Source organism: Hydra vulgaris, chromosome 14 (genome assembly GCF_038396675.1).
Source record: "Hydra vulgaris chromosome 14, alternate assembly HydraT2T_AEP".
Lineage (NCBI taxonomy): Eukaryota > Metazoa > Cnidaria > Hydrozoa > Anthoathecata > Hydridae > Hydra > Hydra vulgaris.
Genome location: NC_088933.1, coordinates 11,572,219 through 11,591,007, shown reverse-complemented (window position 1 = coordinate 11,591,007; position 18,789 = coordinate 11,572,219). Strand labels below are relative to the sequence as shown.

General features: G+C 30.4%; 1 protein-coding gene across 2 annotated transcripts in view; it reads left to right on the top strand.

Moving 5' to 3' along the window:
- The window catches only part of LOC124819278 (uncharacterized), an 87,582-nt gene extending 68,997 nt beyond the window's left edge, over positions 1–18,585 (top strand). The window contains exons 1-2 of one of the 2 annotated variants that reach the window (XM_065817364.1): positions 7,550–7,644; positions 17,121–18,585. In XM_065817364.1, coding sequence (XP_065673436.1) covers positions 17,130–18,452 — 1,323 coding nt within the window. In that variant the 5' untranslated portion in view covers positions 7,550–7,644; positions 17,121–17,129 and the 3' untranslated portion in view covers positions 18,453–18,585. Of the gene's footprint in view, positions 1–7,549; positions 7,645–17,120 lie in introns of those variants that run through there. The other variant, XM_065817365.1, reaches the window with a different exon arrangement.
- The last annotated feature ends 204 nt before the right edge of the window (positions 18,586–18,789 follow it).

Here is an 18,789-nt window from a genome sequence, read left to right as displayed (position 1 = left end):
TTCTCCATTAGTAGGTTCATCAGGAAGAATGTCTAAACATTAAAAAATTTTCAAATTATAGAAAATATTATTTCACAGGAAGTTGGGAATTGTTATATTTAATTATGTAATTATGACAATTCCCAGTTTATCCCAATTATGAATTTGGATACGTTTGGACTGGTCATTTGTTTTTATAGTTTTTTAAAAGGAACTTTTTTTCATGTCTGCATTTAGAAATTAATTCTGATTTTTTATTCAGTAAATTTTCTTGGTCTAAATGAGTAATAATTTCAAATTTTTCTTGTAAACATAGTATACATTTTTTGGAAATGTTATTATAGGCAGGCGCAGTTTTTACGAAAGACTAGTTTAATTTAAAATTATTATTTTTTTCTTTTAGTTGCATTTTCATTAGAGGAGTTTTGGTTTAATCTGTTGCTAATTGAAATCGGGATTTGTTTTAGAATTTGGGGTGGATGATTTGAGTTAATATAAATATACAATAATTCATCGTTTGGTTTTTTGAAAGGCTTATATGAGTTTTCAGAGAGGTTAAATGTGACATCAAGAAAATTCACAATTTTTAAGTTTATGTTTATTTCGATTTAAAAGCCAATATTTTAAAAATTTTTATAATATCTTTTCTAATTTTATCGAGCTGTGGACCAGATTTTCTACGTATTAGTATTACCATCGTCGCGATAAAGACCTAAATCATTTATATCGATTATTTTACTTAAAAATATATAGTCCAACAAATTCACAAATTTCTGCTCCGTCATAACTGCCCATTGTTACATCAAAGCAGTCATGTATGTTTTTCTTTTTCCAAGTTTCCTTATTAAAATAAAGTAAGGTCTTTCCGTACTTCCGTTCAAAAAGATTAACATTGTTGATACTATAAAAAATAACAGCAATTGCTATAAATACAAAAAAGTTGGCATCAAAAAGTAAAACCAACTGGTCATGAAAGTGCGCTATTTAGGTTGTCACGGTTTGAAGATTTGGGGTCCTATTATCAATGAAACACCCTATGAAAATCTTTTTAGTTGGTAATAGTACATGTCTCTGGGAGTCCATATTGAGGTGTTTTGAAATCCCTCATTAACATCCAAATAGAAATTTTTATCTCTAAGTATTTATAAACTTAATGATCTAAATTCGGACTTTGTCAGTGCTAATTTCATACAGTAAACATGCTCTGTGAAAAAAATTAATAAAATGAGAAATGTTGTCAATCAAATATTTAAGTTTTCTTATTTTTATAACTTTTTTCAAAATTTGATTTATTACGTCGACTCAAGAGCATTTTAGAAAGCTCGAACCTTGTGTCCGTATCCAGAGTTTTTTCCAGAAAAGGCAGTTGTACAAAACAAAGAAAAATGTAAACAAGGTTTTTGTGAATATATTTGCTAAGTTTAAAGATGCCAATGTTTGCAAAGACCATGAAGAATGCAGAAAATCTGTTTGTGTTATTTGCATGAAAAAAGGTGACCAAGAGCTGATCGAAAACTACAAATAAAAAATCCTTCAACAAATCCAAAAGAGATCTCAATTTCAATGATGAGAGAGTGCCTTTGGCAACTTGTATCTCATGCTGATCTCAGATTGGAAAGCTTTGTGATGGGAAAACAACTGTTGTGCCAAAAACTTTACCACTTTGAGACAATTTTAATTAAACCTTCAACTCGTTTTTCTAATGTTTGTGAGTGTTTACTCTGACAAATTGCCAAGCTCAAGGGAAAAGAAAAGCATCCATTCAGCAAATTCCAAGACTCAGAGCCCAAACTTCCACAGCAGGCTTCTCAAAGTGCTGAAAATCGTTGCAAAAAGTGCTTGTCAATTATTAGACATGGGCTTCCTCACAACTGCACTTTAGGAACTCGCCATGAAAATCTGAGGAATATTGCAGCTGCAGATCCCATAGGAGCAGAGCAAGATGCATAAGCAGTTTTGGCTTCTAAATCCTTCTAAAGCCTCTCCAAATGGAACCATCAGGTTTAGTCAATCAAGTGGAAAGATGTTGTCTATGAGAAGAGGTATGCTGTGCTGATTTAATATTTTTAATTTAATTACAAAAAACGTTTGAACTTGTCAATCAAATATTTGAATAGGGCTAAATAGGGAGAGGCAAAATTAAAGTAATTTAAGAATGGTCCTTCAATATATTTAATTGATTCTAATTTAATTTACTTAAAAAATATTCTTATTATATTTTGTTCTAAATTGAATTCTCAAATCTTTATCTATTTTAATCACTTGATTGATTTTGAAGTTTTTGATTTTTTTGTTTAGGTCCATCATCAACTCAGCAACTCTTTAAAGAACCTCCTACAAAGGAAAATATGGTTAAAATACAGCAGAATACAGGACTGTCCAACAATGGAATGCAAAAACTTGGCTCAGCCCTGAATCAAATTAGTCCTGTAAGATTGGTGGAGCCAAGTTTTCATCTAAAGTTTGCTTAAGCTGACCAAAAGCTTCATGATCAGTTTATTGTCAGCAGCATAACTCTGACAGAATATAAGGAATCATGCCAGGTGGTTCATTGCCAAAGTCTCAGCATTCTCATTAAATTAACAGAATCTGCCATTTTGAAGTTGGGAATTGATGGAGGAGGCTCCTTTCTGAAAGTAAGCTACACTCACATTGTTTTGGAGGAGAATGAAACGCCACCGAACAGCCCAGTTCAGAAAACTATCAAACTGATGTCTCATCCCTCAACCAAAGCAACAAGTGTAAAGCAACAAATCCTGATAGAACTTGCACAAAACACTTCAGAGAGCTACCATAATGTGAAGGCTATTTTGAGTCTCATTCAATTTCAAGAAGAATGTCAGAAAGATTCTCTCATCATTTCTTGCGATCTCAAGCTGGCAAATATTTTATGTGGAATACAGTCTCACAGCAGCAAGCATCCATGTTGTTGGTGCGATGTCTCACCACCAAATCTCCAAAACTGTGGCCACCTGAGAGCTTTTGGTGAGATCAGACGACAATAATCCGAATTCATCAAGAGCAGGAGGAGATTTAAGAGAATCAAAAGGACTTCAAAAATGTTGTTCACTTGCGATAACTCAATTTTCCAGATAACAAGCTCGTCCTTGAGGCTATCCTACCTATGGAACTTCATTTGCTTCTTGGTGTGGTAAGTCACTTGATCAAAACTCTTTGCAATCTTTGGCCCAAAGCCAAGGAATGGCCTTCATCACTTCACATTCCTATCTAGCCTTTCCATGGTGGTTATTTCAATAGAATAACTGCATGAAGCTCTTGAGAGGTGTGAGCAAACTATAACTGCTTTCAGAAATGGAAAATTTTGTTAAAGCGCATGGCTTCATTCAAACACTTACGCTATTCAAGGATGTTGTGACTACTTGCTTTGGCCAGAATTTGGACCCTGACTACGAATCCAAGACTGCTCAATTACAACAAAGCTACATTAAACTTCCGATTTCAGTTGCCCCTAAAGCGCATGCAGTGATTTTCTATGTACCTTAGTTCATTAAGACAAAAATATTTGGATTGAGCCTCTTCAGTGAGCAGGCAACAGAAGCCTTGCACTCGAACTTTAAGGTTCATTGGGATAAGTACAAACGAGATTCTTCCCACACTGATTTTTCCAAGTATCTCCTGAAATGTGTAACTGAGTATAATAGAAAGAAAATCTTAACTCTGCACTAAAAAAGATTTTTTACATAATTTATTTCAGAAAAAAAAGTTTGAAACATTTGCTTTCCCATGTGTCTTTCCTTGAAGAGTATTCTAAGCAATTATCAGAAATAAAATTATTATTTATCTCGTAAATAAAGTCTTGTAGAAAATAAATGAATAAAAATAAAAAGTCCCTATTTTTACAGATCTAGATATCATGTTTTATAAAAAATTCACGAAAACAAATATTTTGGTCTTAAGAACTATCCATAGCGTATATGAAAGGAACACTTTTGGATAAAAACTTAAATGTCAAATAAGTCCGTTGGATTTAAATGCATATATATATTTATATATATATATATATATATATATATATTTATATATATATATATATATATATATATATATATATATATATATATATATATATTTATATATATATATATATATATATATATATATATGTATATATATATATATATATATATATATATATATATATATATATATATATATATATATATATATACATATATATATTAGGGTGATCCAAAAAAACTTTTTTTTACTTTTTGTTATTCCTATGGTCTAAATGTGTTCATTTATGAAAGAAAACATTGTACCAAAAAAATCAGCCAAATCGGTTAATATTTAGAGGTCGCGCTGGGGCGATCTTTATACCCCTCTAAAATTGGAATTTTCAAAAGTTCAGTAAAATATTGACCTCCGTTTTTTGTACACATTTCGGTTATTTATCGTTCGATTTTAATAAAATAAAAACGAAAATAAAGCTTTTATTAGACATAATAATTTTTATTAAACAACATTAAACAACATTAAACAACAACAGCTGCTCATTGTCGCCTGGTTTGTTTAGCACTCAATGTTGATTTTTTTGCATCTGGTAAGACAGCCCTGTTTTCTGCAACTAAATTTAGCACATACTTTTGCTGCTCTTCATCTTTTGTTAAGACAGCATTAAAGTCTTGTACTTACTTTACCCCTCTTTCAGCGCAATCATTCACAACTTTAAGAGACTTCACTACTTCTTTAGAGTCGGCATACGAATTATTGTTTTTCCAGTTTAAAGGATCTTATTCAAGAAAGGAAACTTCAATATTTAAGAAATTAAAAAATGAAAGTGATTTACACGTTACAAAGTCCTCAAGGGATTTACTCATTACATTTGTAATATCTGCTAATTTCTTTGATGGCCTATTATTGTCTACGCATTGACGCTGAAGTCAAATACCATAGATGCTACTTAAATACCATAGATGCCGCTTCATTGCCTTGGTTGCAGCGGTCGCTATATTTTCATTCATTTCACGATATTCCTCAATATTTTTTAGAAAATCTAAATCATTAAATGGGGCCGAGGCACTGAGTGGTGCAGTAAACCACTGTCGAACATATATTAACGCAGCAAACATGCTAATATCTGTTACTGCCTTTAATTTATGTTGCACCATTTTAAACTGATCTCTAAATAACCATATTTTAATTGAATAAATAAGTTTTGCCATCCACCAAGCATGATGGAATGCTCCAGGTGCTTTAAATCTTATTCCACTAGGAGGTTGCTCTCCTAAATATATTAGACATAATTCAAGAAGTTCTTTATCATCTCGTGGTTGTGAGTCTTGCAAACATTTTTTTAAGAAATTAATTGTAGACAATTTTTTTTCAATCGAGACGTTTGAAAGATATCTTTCAGCTTCTTCATCTTGCACTGTTGGGCTAAAATCATCTTTCTTGATATTCTTCCAGGCTTGTTTAAATCGTTTGAAAACAGCAACATCTGGTCCGGACGTTGTTGGAAAATAAGTTTTAAACACAGATCCTGCAACAATTTCAGTAATGTGATGACGACAAGCTAAATTCAATAATTCTTTTCCTAATTTTTCTTCAAGTATTGCTAGCTGTGGTATCAAACGACATGCCATTGAGATTATTAATAAGATTCGAAGCGTCCCATTCATGGAGGGAGGCTACAAATGCAGTAGCAATGGCTTCTCCTTTTGAATCAGGAAGTTTTGGCACTCCCAGAAGTTTTTCAACACCACGCCCTGTTACTAAAACTGACAAACGCTCAACATTTCCACTTCCATCAATGTCTGCCATCATATTTCCATCCCATCGAACTACGAGAGGTAAATCCGGTTTGAAATTTTCTTTCGTTTCATTGTAATGAGTTTCACAATAATCAGTTCTTGCCCTATGAAAAGTAGTAACAGATATAGAGAACTCTTCAATGGGAGCTCCTAAAATTTGCATTGTAGCTGCTATAGTTCGCATTGCCACACGATTGCTTACTTTTCCTCTATCTAAGGAAGCGACAACTTCAGGGGTAATAATTTTTTTTATAGAACGCTTCCTTTTCAGAACGGAGCTTTCTGCAACATCATCTTTTCCTTTCAAAACTACGATATCATCATGATCGTTACTAGCAGAACTTGAAGGCGAAGTTGAATTCTCAAGAACAACTACTTCTTCAGAGCGTTGTTTCCTTAACGCTTCTTTTTGCAAACGTTTATCCAAACTTATCTCTCTGCAAACTTTATTTTCTTCTTTCTCTGCATCATCTTTATCAATGGAACCCAAGACCATGTTTTTATTATCTCGTTAATCTATGAGGAAATCGCGATCTTCAGCAATTTTATTAAATCAAAAACATTAGTTGGCGCAATATCAAAAAGTTTCTTAATTCCCTTTTCAAAGTCTGTTACTTTGCTTCTAGCAACAGCTGATTTCTTATTTCTGTCTTTTAATAGATCCGTTTATTCTTTATGAAATTTTTCAAGCCTTGTAACTGCATTATCCTTTCGAATTGTAGGAATTTTAGCTTTTTCCCAAATTTCACAAGTTAATTTGATAATTGTTACCGAACTTTTATGTATACTCAATCCTTTCACCTCATGGTGGAAGAAAAAACATTTTAACACTTCCAAAATCGTTGGAAGCTTAAGATGGGAAAGCATTGATATTGGTTGACCAATTAACCATTTTGCTGTAGAACTGCGTGTTGACTTTGCGACTGCAGCCATTTTAAATTTTCTTTAATACAGTGTATGAATGAAAATATATTTTGTTGTCACCTATATTTCCAAACAAAATTAGTTTCGTTGAAACTCGCAATTATATCACTTTCTTAAAATACTGTAATTAATATTATTAGTCAAGCATAATAGATAAACTATTGTAATTTTATTTCAGGAATCACAACACTCTTGATAAAGTCTCTAACTGAACTAAACCATATAATAAACCAATATAATAAAATATAATGAAATTTGGCTTAGTTTGCAATTTATTTTGCCGCTTTAATATGCATTTAAAAAGGAAATGTTGTTTAACAAAAAATATTATGCGTAATAAGAGTTTTTATTTTATTAAAATCGAACGGTAAATAACCGAAATGTGCACAGATAACGAAGGTCAATATTTTACTGAACTTTTGAAAATTCCTATTTTAGAGGGGTATAAAGATCGCCCCAGCGCGACCTCTAAATATTAACCGATTTGGCTGATTTTTTTGGTACAATGTTTTCTTTCATAAATGAACACATTTAGACCTTAAGAACAACAAAACGTAAAAAAAAAAAATTTATGGTCATTTTTGGATCACCCTAATATATATATATATATATATATATATATATATATATATATATATATATATATATATATATATATATATATATATATATATATATATATATATTGCGTTTAATGTTTCTATGTTTATTTTTTTTCGCTTTGTTTTAATGCAGAACCTTTTTTAAATTTGTAATAAATTTTTAGTTACATACTATTAGTAATCTCTCATATTATTAGTCATCTTACTTAAAGATTTAGCAATGTTTATGTTAAAAAACTTTTGCTCTTTGTTTAATTTTCTTAGATTTTTATTTACTTTATGTCATTCAAATCGCTGACACTGTCGTAAACTATCCGTAAATCAAAGAAAGATTTATTCATCTAGATTAAGTTCAGCAATTTCAGGTTCGAATTAAAGTTTAAAAAATTACATATATTTTAGTTTTTAAACTTGATAATTAATTTTTTTTTTTTTTTGTTATTAAAAGTTTTATCATAATTACATTTTCATCAACCATTTTAATTAATCAAGACTTGGAAAGAACAAGTTATACGTAGGTTTTGGGTAAGTCAACTAATGAAAATGTAAAAGTGCTAAAACATTAAACTATCATTCAACACCTTTTAACAAGAAGTTTGTAATAATATTTTGCTCCAACTGCTGATGCGTCTACGATTACTTATTATCAACCTCATCGAAAAAAAAAAAAAAACTCTAAACATTAGGAAAATTTTTTTTTTAAACCATTATGAAATTAAAACCGTTATTGATATAAACTCTATTCTAATCTTTTAACATGACCTGATATTTTTTAAATTATATTGATATATTTTGAATTAATTTTAAATTATTAATATTTATGATGGCACTGAAGATTTTTAAATAAAAATAAAAGAAGTTTTTGGGTTTATACATTTAATTTTTCAGAAAATAAAAGTAAATCTGATTAGTAACTTAAAAAAAAAAGGATTATGGTCTGATTAATACAACAGTTTTAAAATTTTCAATTAACAAGATTTTGTTTAAAAATATTTACATGATGACATATTTAATACAAACAGGACGGACAATTTTTTTTGAACAATATGATAATATTTAGCATATGTTTTATAATAATATTGATATTAACTTTACAGTTAAAAATAACAAACTCTTTTGAAAATTGATTAAAAACAAAACAAAACGAAATAATTCAAAGCTATACATACTTATACATTTTAAAAAAATAACATGGTAGAAAAATATCTTTTAAGGTGTTGGTTAGGCACTCAGAATCCTGTTACATTCCCAATATAATATATGCGACAAAAATAGCTAATAGTTCTCTATTAAATATAACACATCGCTCAATAAGTCCGTAGGATAGCTAATAAAACAACAACATTTTGACATAATTTGATTTTATTCATCAACATAGTCTCCTTTTAAGGCGATACAGTCATTCCAGCGCTTCTCTAACTTTTCGATACCATGTTTGTAGAACGATTTATCTTTTCCTTCAAAATATGCTTCAGTTTCGGCGATGACCTCCTCATTCAATCCAAATATCTTTCCCTGGAGCATCCTTTTGAGATCTGAGAACAGCCAATAATCGCTGGGGACCAAATCAGGCGAGTATGGCAACAATTCGAAGTGTAATTCATTCATTTTTACTATTGTTTTCATTGACTTGTGACACGGTGCATTGTCTTGATGAAAGAGAATTTCTTTCTTCTTCATGTGCGGTCGCTTTTTGTCAATTACAGCCTTCAATCGTTCCAATAATGCCATGTAATATTCGCTGTTGATCGTTTTACCTTTCTCAAGATAATCAATGAACAATATACCATGGCTATCCCAAAATATGGAGGCCATAACTTTGCCAGCAGAAGTTTGAGCCTTTGGGCGCTTTGGGCGGCTTTCACCCGCTTGTGTCCACTCAGCCGACTGTCGATTTGACTCAGGAGTGAAATGGTGGATCCATGTTTCATCTATTGTGACGTAGCGACGCAAAAAATCCTTTTTATCTCGGTGAAATAGTGCCAGACATGCTTCAGAATCATCGATTCGTTGTTGTTTTTGGTTCGGTGTTAGCAAACGCGGCACCCATTTCGAACAAAGCTTTCTCATACCCAAATGTTCGTGTAATATTGTAAACACACTGCCTTCTGATATCTTTATGGCCTCGGCAATCTCCTTCAATTTCAATTTGCGGTCGGATAAGACGATTTTATGGATTTTTTTGATGTTTTCCTCAGTAACTGCCGAATTTGGGCAACCGGAGCGCTCAGCATCATCGGTGTTTGTACGACCACGTTTAAAGTCAGCAAACCACTTTTCAACCATTTGCCTCGATGGAGAGGAGTCCGAATAACACTTATCAAGCCATTGTTTGGTCTGCACCGTGTTTTTTCCCATCAAAAAGCAATGCTTAATGAGCACACGAAATTCTGATTTTTCCATTTTTTTCAATTCACAAAAGTTGATTCAATCGTTCACACACTAACTTGGTAAATAATGGTCCGATTGTCATGAAACTTTGACAGATATCGTTTGAAGGTTGGTACTTTCTAAAAACAATACGGATTCGGTATTTGTGTTGCCATCTATATGTCATCCTACGGACTTATTGAGCGATGTGTTATATATATATATATATATATGTATATATATATATATATATATATATATATATATATATATATATATATATATATATATATATATATATATATATATATATATATATATAAATCTTTTTTCTGTTTTTGTATATTTTATATTGGGAACGTGACAGGGTTCTGAGTGCCTTACCAATACCTTAAATGAATTTTTTCTAACATTTTGTTATTTTTTTAAATGTATAAGTATAATGTAAAGTGCTAATATTGTACCCCCTAAAACCAAATTAAAAAATGTAGGCCATCTACTGAGTTGAAATGTGGATATTCAATTGTATTTCATAATTTAGGGATTGTTTGTTGTAAAGATGTTAAAAAAACTCTTAATTTAAAAAGCATTAAGTTCTGAAGAATCAAATTAAAAAAATAGCGCTAAGAGTACAATTAAGAAAACAAGATCTATAATTGTACCATTGTAATCCAATATTGTACCACTTTCTTGATTTCAAATACTTTACAACTTCGCAAATATTTTATGATTTTAGATTTAAAGGATTAAAAGAACTGATTAAAACGGTTTTTGTTAAATCAGCAATTGGAAATATTCTGATATAACATAACATAACACATAACTGTCCATAATTTTATGAAATGAAGCTTTTTATTTAATAAACTCTATGCAACTTGAATTTTTTTTTCTTCTTGAAAATGCCAAAAACAGGTATCACCAAATATCGTACAATTTTTATTTCAATTGAATGCTTACCAATGGGCTAGCTAGGATTAAAATAGAGGAGGAAGGCAGGTAATAAAGATAGTATGATAATGTTTTACATTAAATAATGTAAAACATTATATACTATATCTGTTTTAAAAACAATTGTAGTTGAGTCATTTGCACATACAATTTTATGTTCCACATGTCTTTTAAAGTATGGTTTAGGATTTTAAACAAGCGGCATTAATTCCAAAATCGCTATTACGATAAGAAAAAATAGCTTTTTTCCATATCCTCTTCTCTCCATGACCCATATCTCTGTTTTGACATTTCAAATTTTATAATTTTTTTAAAAGGGAATTTGTTAAACTTTGCACGCGTTTTTTAGCGGTCAAAATGGTAGTCGGTACAATTTGGGATCTGCCTTGAGGTACAATTTACGCAACTAATCTGACAATTGGTTAATTAAAAAATTTGACAACTAATAATAAGGTATTTTAAATTCTAGGTAGTTATTTCGAATTTAGATAAATTATGCTTTAATATAAATACACTGAACAAATCATATTTTCTACTTTCTTTAGTGAAATACGCTTAGTCATAAATCCCTAAAATAAGAAATCTCCAATAATAAACCAACAAGAGCTTCCTCTGGCCTTAATGCAGTTGGATGACAAAAAAAAAAACAGTTGACTCCTTAATTTCATTCACCAATAATAAGTAATGATTTAAAAAATTTCTTGTGGGTTGTTAAAATAACGAGTTATGATAAAAGTACAATATAGGCATCTGTACAATATTAGCAATATATTATACTTATATAAATATATATGTGTATATATATATATGTGTGTGTATATATATATATATATATATATATATATATATATATATATATATATATATATATATATATATATATATATATAATAGTAGTAATAATAATCACAATAATAATCATAATAAAAATAAAAATTATCAATAAGACACTGTATTTAAAAATCAAAGCAACCAAATTTCAACCTCTTCCGTAACATAGGTTACGCTACATAATATAGGTTACATTACGTAACATAGGGTGATCGAAAATAAAAAATATTTTACTTGAAAAATTCCTCAGTTAAAATTCAGCATTAGAACTTATTAGGTTTGAAGAAGTAATTGATTATGATGTTATAATGATCAAGCTCTGATAATCTTTATAGTTACATTAAACTTCTGCTAAAAATCTGAGGGTAAAAAGAATAAAATATTAGGTAAAATATTTAAGAAAAAGTGATTTTCAAACAGATATTTTTGGTTTTTTATGGTTCTTTTTTCCATCAAATGTAAACAAATGTTCAAAAAATTACTAACCGAAAGCAGCTACCAAAAAATTGTTCAAATGGAGTAAGTTATTTTGGTATGGTTGCAATCTCAATATCATTTACCGGAGAGTTGTTGTATGTTTTGATGGAAAAAAACGCAGCATCATTTTGTAGATCAAGTTGTTAATATGGATTTAAATAATAACTAAAACATTCTTTATTGGTTATATAGGTGCTCCAAGAAATATAACGGCCAAGTCACGGAGCACCGCGGAAAAAATATTTAACTAGGAAGTTTATATCGCCTTTACTATCAATGTGGCAAACGTAACCAGAGCAGACATTAAAACTCAAACCTTTTGGTTTTGATGCCATTACTTTAACCATTGCGACAAGGATGCTCGTTAGATAAATAAAAATAATTTTTAATCAAAATTAGGATCAGATATTGTTGCTCCAAACCCAAGAATCTTCTCCTTCAAAGAACAATAAATTTGTAAGTACTTTCTAACAAAAAGCAAAGCAATCATTAAACATTATATAAATACTAACTAAATATTATATTTGTATGTTTTGTAAATCTATGTATTTAAAGTATATACAAATCTTCGGCGAAAAAATGCATAAGTTATTTGCACAGTTTTTGATTTCCTTGAATGATGGGTTTTTAAGCCAAAAATTAAATGGAATATCTTAAAGCCATTATCATTTAGCGTAAAAAAAAGTGCAAAACATTATTAATTTTGGCAAGCTTTAAAGCAGTGACCTTAAATAACTTTTCCTCGAGGGACTGGATTAAAATCATCTAATTTTATACTTTTTAAAAACACAGCTCTTGTATAATTGAACTGTAATTCATTTATCACGTAGTTTTTTAAACATGTGAACATGCAATCTAGTACAAGGCTATCCTAAACAAACACTTCAGGCGTACACCAACACCATCTCAAATATATGATAGCGACAGGCCACCTCTACAGGAAGTTCTAATCGATAGATGATAGAGAGAACAAAATCTATCCATTCTGCTTGTATGGTATAAAAGTGCATATCAATGGCAGTTATCTCTAATTGTCATGATTGTATAAGGCCTTGGTTTAAGCTTTGTATTGTAAGCATAAATACAAAGTTTAAAACAGTTATACAATTAATTTTTATTTGTAAGATCAAGTTAAAATACTTTTACTAGATAAATTTGAGAATAATAAAATTTGAGACATGCTGAGGTGTTGTAAAAAGCATATAAAAAAGAAAATTTTTTATTTCTTGTAATTTTATAGCAATTTATAAATAATTGCCAACTACGAGAGTTGGTATATATATATATATATATATATATATATATATATATATATATATATATATATATATATATATATATATATATATATATATATATATATATATATATATATATATAAATATATATATATATGAATAAATAGTTACACTATGTAACATAATTTTGTTCTCGGCTCTTGAGTGTTGTATTTTAATTGCTAATGTCTAAAGTATGTGAAAAAATGACTTCATTAAGCACAAACTTTACTTACACGGCAACAGCACGAAGAAAGCTCGTTTTTCTGTGAAAATAGGACAACTTTTTTTCATTTTCGTCAGTATGGTCAGGTAAAAACATTTTTTGCAAAGAATAGGCAAACCACTCAACAAGATTCAGAAATATTTAAATTTTCTAGATTTACGATTGTACTGTAAACCACTTGAAGTAGCACCCAAACGTTGTCCATCATGTTTTCGTTATACTGTCCTTGATAACGAATTTCAAAGTCCAATATACCTTAATGAAAGCGCTCGCTTTGCTCCTCGGAGTAAGCGTCCATGTTCTCCTTGTATTTGCCAAAATGCAAATCAAGGATATGAACTTTCAGAAACATACTGCATCCCATTTTGGTGTAACTCTTTATGAAAGTCTGCATTAACTCCACATAGTTTTCAGCTTTGTGATTACCTAGGAAGCTCTGAACAACTGCAACAAAACTGCTCCAAGCCGCTCTATCCGTCCTGATTTGCGAAGTCATCACATTCTATAACTTTCTTGATCTGTGGTTCAACGAATATGACAACCCTAACCGTAGCCTCGGACAGCTCTGGAAAAAGATCTTGAAGGTTTTAAAATGCTGCTGGCTCTTTGTTAAGAGCCGTGACAAATTGCCTAATGAAATAATGTTCTCTTTGAATCGGGAGAGACGGGTAATTGTTTTCATTATAAAGTAACACGGCTTTAAAGCTCCGGGATGAAATGTCTATGAACGAGCACCATTAAATAGGATTACATACAATACCTACAGTCTGTAACAGACTGGTAACATCGCTGCAGAAGTACTGCCCATCACGCTGGCTGAAGAAGTTGGAGAATCTTTGATGCCGCTTCCTCTGATCCGTGACTTGTACGTTATCATCAAACAAGTTCGAATATTTGAGCTTGGATATCAGAAGCTCAGCATTGAATTTAATGCGCCCGAGGTCCCTAATTAAATTTTTCACGTCTTTCTGGTTATGGAAGTACAGCTTTCTATCCCCAACTTTATCTGCAGAATTTCAGTCCATATCTACAGTATCTGTCTCGCTATCTGGCATGCTGCTGCTTCCCGAAGATGGCCGATGCCGCCTAGGAGGAGTCGAAACAGGCAGAATTGGGCTGTGCGGTACTGGAGCGATGGAAGAATGTATGTCCGAATAAAAGATGTGAGGGGCATTTTAGTCGGTGCGATGATTTTTTGGGTTTGGGTTTGCAGAAGTAGCAGTTGTTTGAGTGGTTGGTTGGCTCTCTCCAAAATCGCGGGATAGTAAACTTCATGACTCGCTTCTCTCCTCTGTACCAACCTGTAACATTGCACATGATGCATAAGAATTATAATAATTTGAGGACAGGAAATTTCAAAATATGGAACGATGGAACGTATTTGTCTGTCCCAGTCACAGAAGAAAATTTTTTCTGGAATAACAGCGATTTTCTTTTGGTTCTAGACCTAACGGGTTAGGAAAACACACTTTCAACCCAGGAACAGAACAAAAGTGAAAATTTACATAGTATTATTTTTGTTTTAAGTTTTTTTTCATAAAAGTTTTAAAAATTGAACTCCCTTGAAAAAAAATTTTTTTTTACATTTGTTTCTTTGTACTTTGTATTTAGTTTACTTTGTCTTAGTTTAAGTTTACTTTGTGCGTATATATAAATTAAGCATTAACTCCAAAATTGAGAGACTTAACATCTCACGTTAATACTAGCTAAAAGCATTTTTAAACACTCATTAAAAAATTATTTTTAATTTTTATCATAGTTTTACAATTACAAAATTTACTTGTAAATTTAAGTAATAATGTCATACCTTATTGGTTTCAAAAGCATTTTCGAAATGAACGCTTTATCTTCTTGGAGCAACTAACCTTTTACAAGAAGTAGAGGAAGTTTATGTACCTAAGGCCTACTTGTACCACCTTACTTTATCTAAAACTTAAAAAGTTCGAAGTAATGCATCTCAGCCAGATAATTATTATTAATAAATTTTTTTTAATCCTATTTTAATTCTCTCGGAGCGTTGCCACGGCAACTTAGACCCGGAAAACGCTTTTTAAAGGTCAAAAAGAAAGTTTTACTGCTTGTATCGTAAATTGTTTCTCAATTCTACAGAAATACTTTTCTATAGATTTTCGTATATTATATTGTCTGTTACTTAAGTACTAAATGCAATGTTCAATAAGTTTCCTCCCAACCCGGGTTTGTTAACAGATGACGTTTTTCATGACGCTATCAATTTTTTGCTGACTAAGGACTAAAAAAAATGCCGACTACCAACTAAAAGTCCAAACTTACCGATGACATGTGCACATTATTGTCAACTAATTTTTGAATAAGCTTTTTGAAGGGGGTCAATACACCACTACACCTCCTCCTTGGGAAGGCCCTGTTTGTATAAAAATGCCTAATAGGGCTGTCAAAAGTTGTGAAAATGTTTGCCCGGGTACCCGTTGAACAAACGGTCATGTACGGGTATCCGTTAAAAAAATAACACTTTTCAAAAAGTTGTTTTTATAAACAGTTCATAAAAATCTTTTTATTCAAAAATTTTATTTATTTAGAACTGTTCCTTTTTCACATAAATCTAAATTTTATTTTACTTTAAGTGTTCAGGTTACACAAGTCCAAAATTAGGTTTAGAAATATTAGCATGTTCGTTGTTTCGGATGCCAAAAATGTAGACCATCAATTAACTACATGCTCAGCAATTGAGAAAGCACAGTCTGATGCCAATAAAGTTTTAGGTGTAAGCGTTAAATAGCATAACCATATCCTCTATCTTCCAGATTTTGAAAAAGTTTTGTCCGAGAGACAAATTAATAAAGAAGATGGAAAAGTTCTGGTATACGTAAAAAAAAAAAAACATTGTTCATAGTTATAAAAATAACCATCATACAGGAATAATGAGTGGATATCTAAATCACAAACTCAATAAACATTCCGAACTTTATGTTGAATGTTTTCAGAACTTCTGATGGTGATAAAGAAACTATTAAAATTTTTAACAAATTTTCAAGAACTTTTTTCGCATCCAGGTTAATAATGTTGAATTATTTTATTACGATTAATGATTTTAAACTTTGAAAATGAATGAAATAAAACTTAAATTTATTAAAAGACGGTTGCCAATCATTTGATAATGCTACCCGGGCAGTAACCAACGGGTGGGTACCGGGTATCCATCGACAGTCTTATTAGCTAAATATATGGTTAAAGAGAAAGATCATATTATTAGAAAGTTATCAGTTTTATAACTTTATTTAAACTTAATTTTTTTGCCTTGTTTAACTTTGGTTGCTTTTGGTTTAATAGTAAAAAAATACAACTCCATTAATGAAAATTTAACAAACTAATGAACAAAAAAATTATTATAACAATAACGTCATTTGAGCTGCTATAACTCAGTGATTAGAGTTCTGGCTCAAAACAAAGAGGTATGAGGTTCGACGCTGGGTCTTGCCAGATAAACGACATTGGTAAGTAAGAAAAAATATTCTAAACTAATAGTTTATTTAGCACTAATTTAGTCAATCTAATTTGCTTACTCTAATTAAGCTTGTAACTTATTATTAATGAGTTTTTATGGTAAACAAAGTAATGAAAACATTAAAACTAAGAAACTTATAGCAGCTTATCATAAATAATACTAATAGACCCTAAACTAGTTTTGTTTCTTTTTCTTTTTTTTTTATAATCAAACTTTTTTTCTATACAGATTAAAGAAATGGCTAAAAGAAAAGTACCACTAAATGGCTCTCTTTTTTGTGATATAGTTGACGAAGAAGGGCGTGAAATTATATTAGAATGGTCTGAAAAACGTAGGGCAAAAATTTTGAACAAACCTTTTTACTATCGCAATTTTTTAGTATATACCTTCACTTTTAACACTTTAAAAAGTTTTATTCAAAATATTAACTTCATGGTTTTTGTTCAAATGGCTGTCGCCGCTGTAGCAGTATTTGTATCAAAGTATTTTAACTTGGAAATAGACGTTAATGTTAACTTGTTTGTTTCTCCGATTGTTTTTCCATTAGCATTTTCTATTAACACTGATTTTCTCAGAAGAGAAAAAGTATTAGATGATTTAGCTAACTTCAAAGCCGCAGGAATGTGTTGGTTTTTTTGTATGCGTGATTGGAGAGCTGACTCGCAGTTAGACATATTTTGGATAAAAGCAGTTCACAAAAAGCTAAAAAGTATGATGTTTTATGTTCGAGAATATTTATTAACTGAAAAATCTAGCCGTCGGCAGGTTATTTTAAAAGTTATGTATGAGAATTTTAGTGATGCTAATCAACTTATTGAATGCGTACGAACTAGTAAGTTACCATTAAACTCGTCACTTGTAACAAGAGCTTTGATTCTTTTAAACAGCATGTGTTTGGCCTTTGAACGTTTAAGAGTGATACGCGAGTATCGCTCTCCACGATCTATTCGAGCTTTTAACAAGGTTTTTATTTTTTTACTTCCAGTAGTTCTGTCACCTTATTGTGTATTTGTTGGAAGAAAAAAAAATAATGAATGGTCCCCTTATTATATATCCGTATTAGTAGCTTTTGTATTTTCTGCCCTTCAAGGTGTTCAAGACAAACTTGATAACCCTTTCGATGGAATGAGTGAAGATGATATAAACCTCTCTTCAATTGACGAATGGACATCTCAATCTTTAGATGCTACAGAAAATAGGTCATTTACTATTGGAAGATTCAAAGTTGAAACACAACCCATTATTGAAGGAACAAAAGATTCCTACATGTCATCTACAAAGTTACCAATAGCAACCCGGTGTTATAAAAAAAATAAAAATCGTAAAAAGAAGTTTTTTAAAAATGTCCCATTTAAACGATCAAGTAAAAGTGCTTTAAAGAAAACTTCAAGTCTCTTGAAGCCAAATCAAGTCTCTTTAGAGTTAGAAGAAGCAAGCACTGAGGTGTTCCAGCCTGAGTTACATCCTTATGCAAATGTTCTAGTTAAAATACAAGGCGACACTACAATTTTGAGAGGAGGAGTCATAAAACCTTTAAGAAAATCTGCTAAATTTTCATAGAAATTAAAATACTTATGACTCACTAACAAAGAATTTAAACTTTTGCTTCAAAAAATGAATTGTAAAAACAAAATATTAAATTATAAAGAAAAATGGTACATTAGACATCAAAAATTCAAAACTTGCATGCAAATGGAAATATTTTTTTAGTTTTACTCATAATATATATATATATATATATATATATATATATATATATATATATATATATATATATATATATATATATATATATATATATATATATATATATAGATATATATATATATATATATATATATATATATATATATATATAGATATATATATTTACAGGAGCGGATCCAGGCTCTAGCGA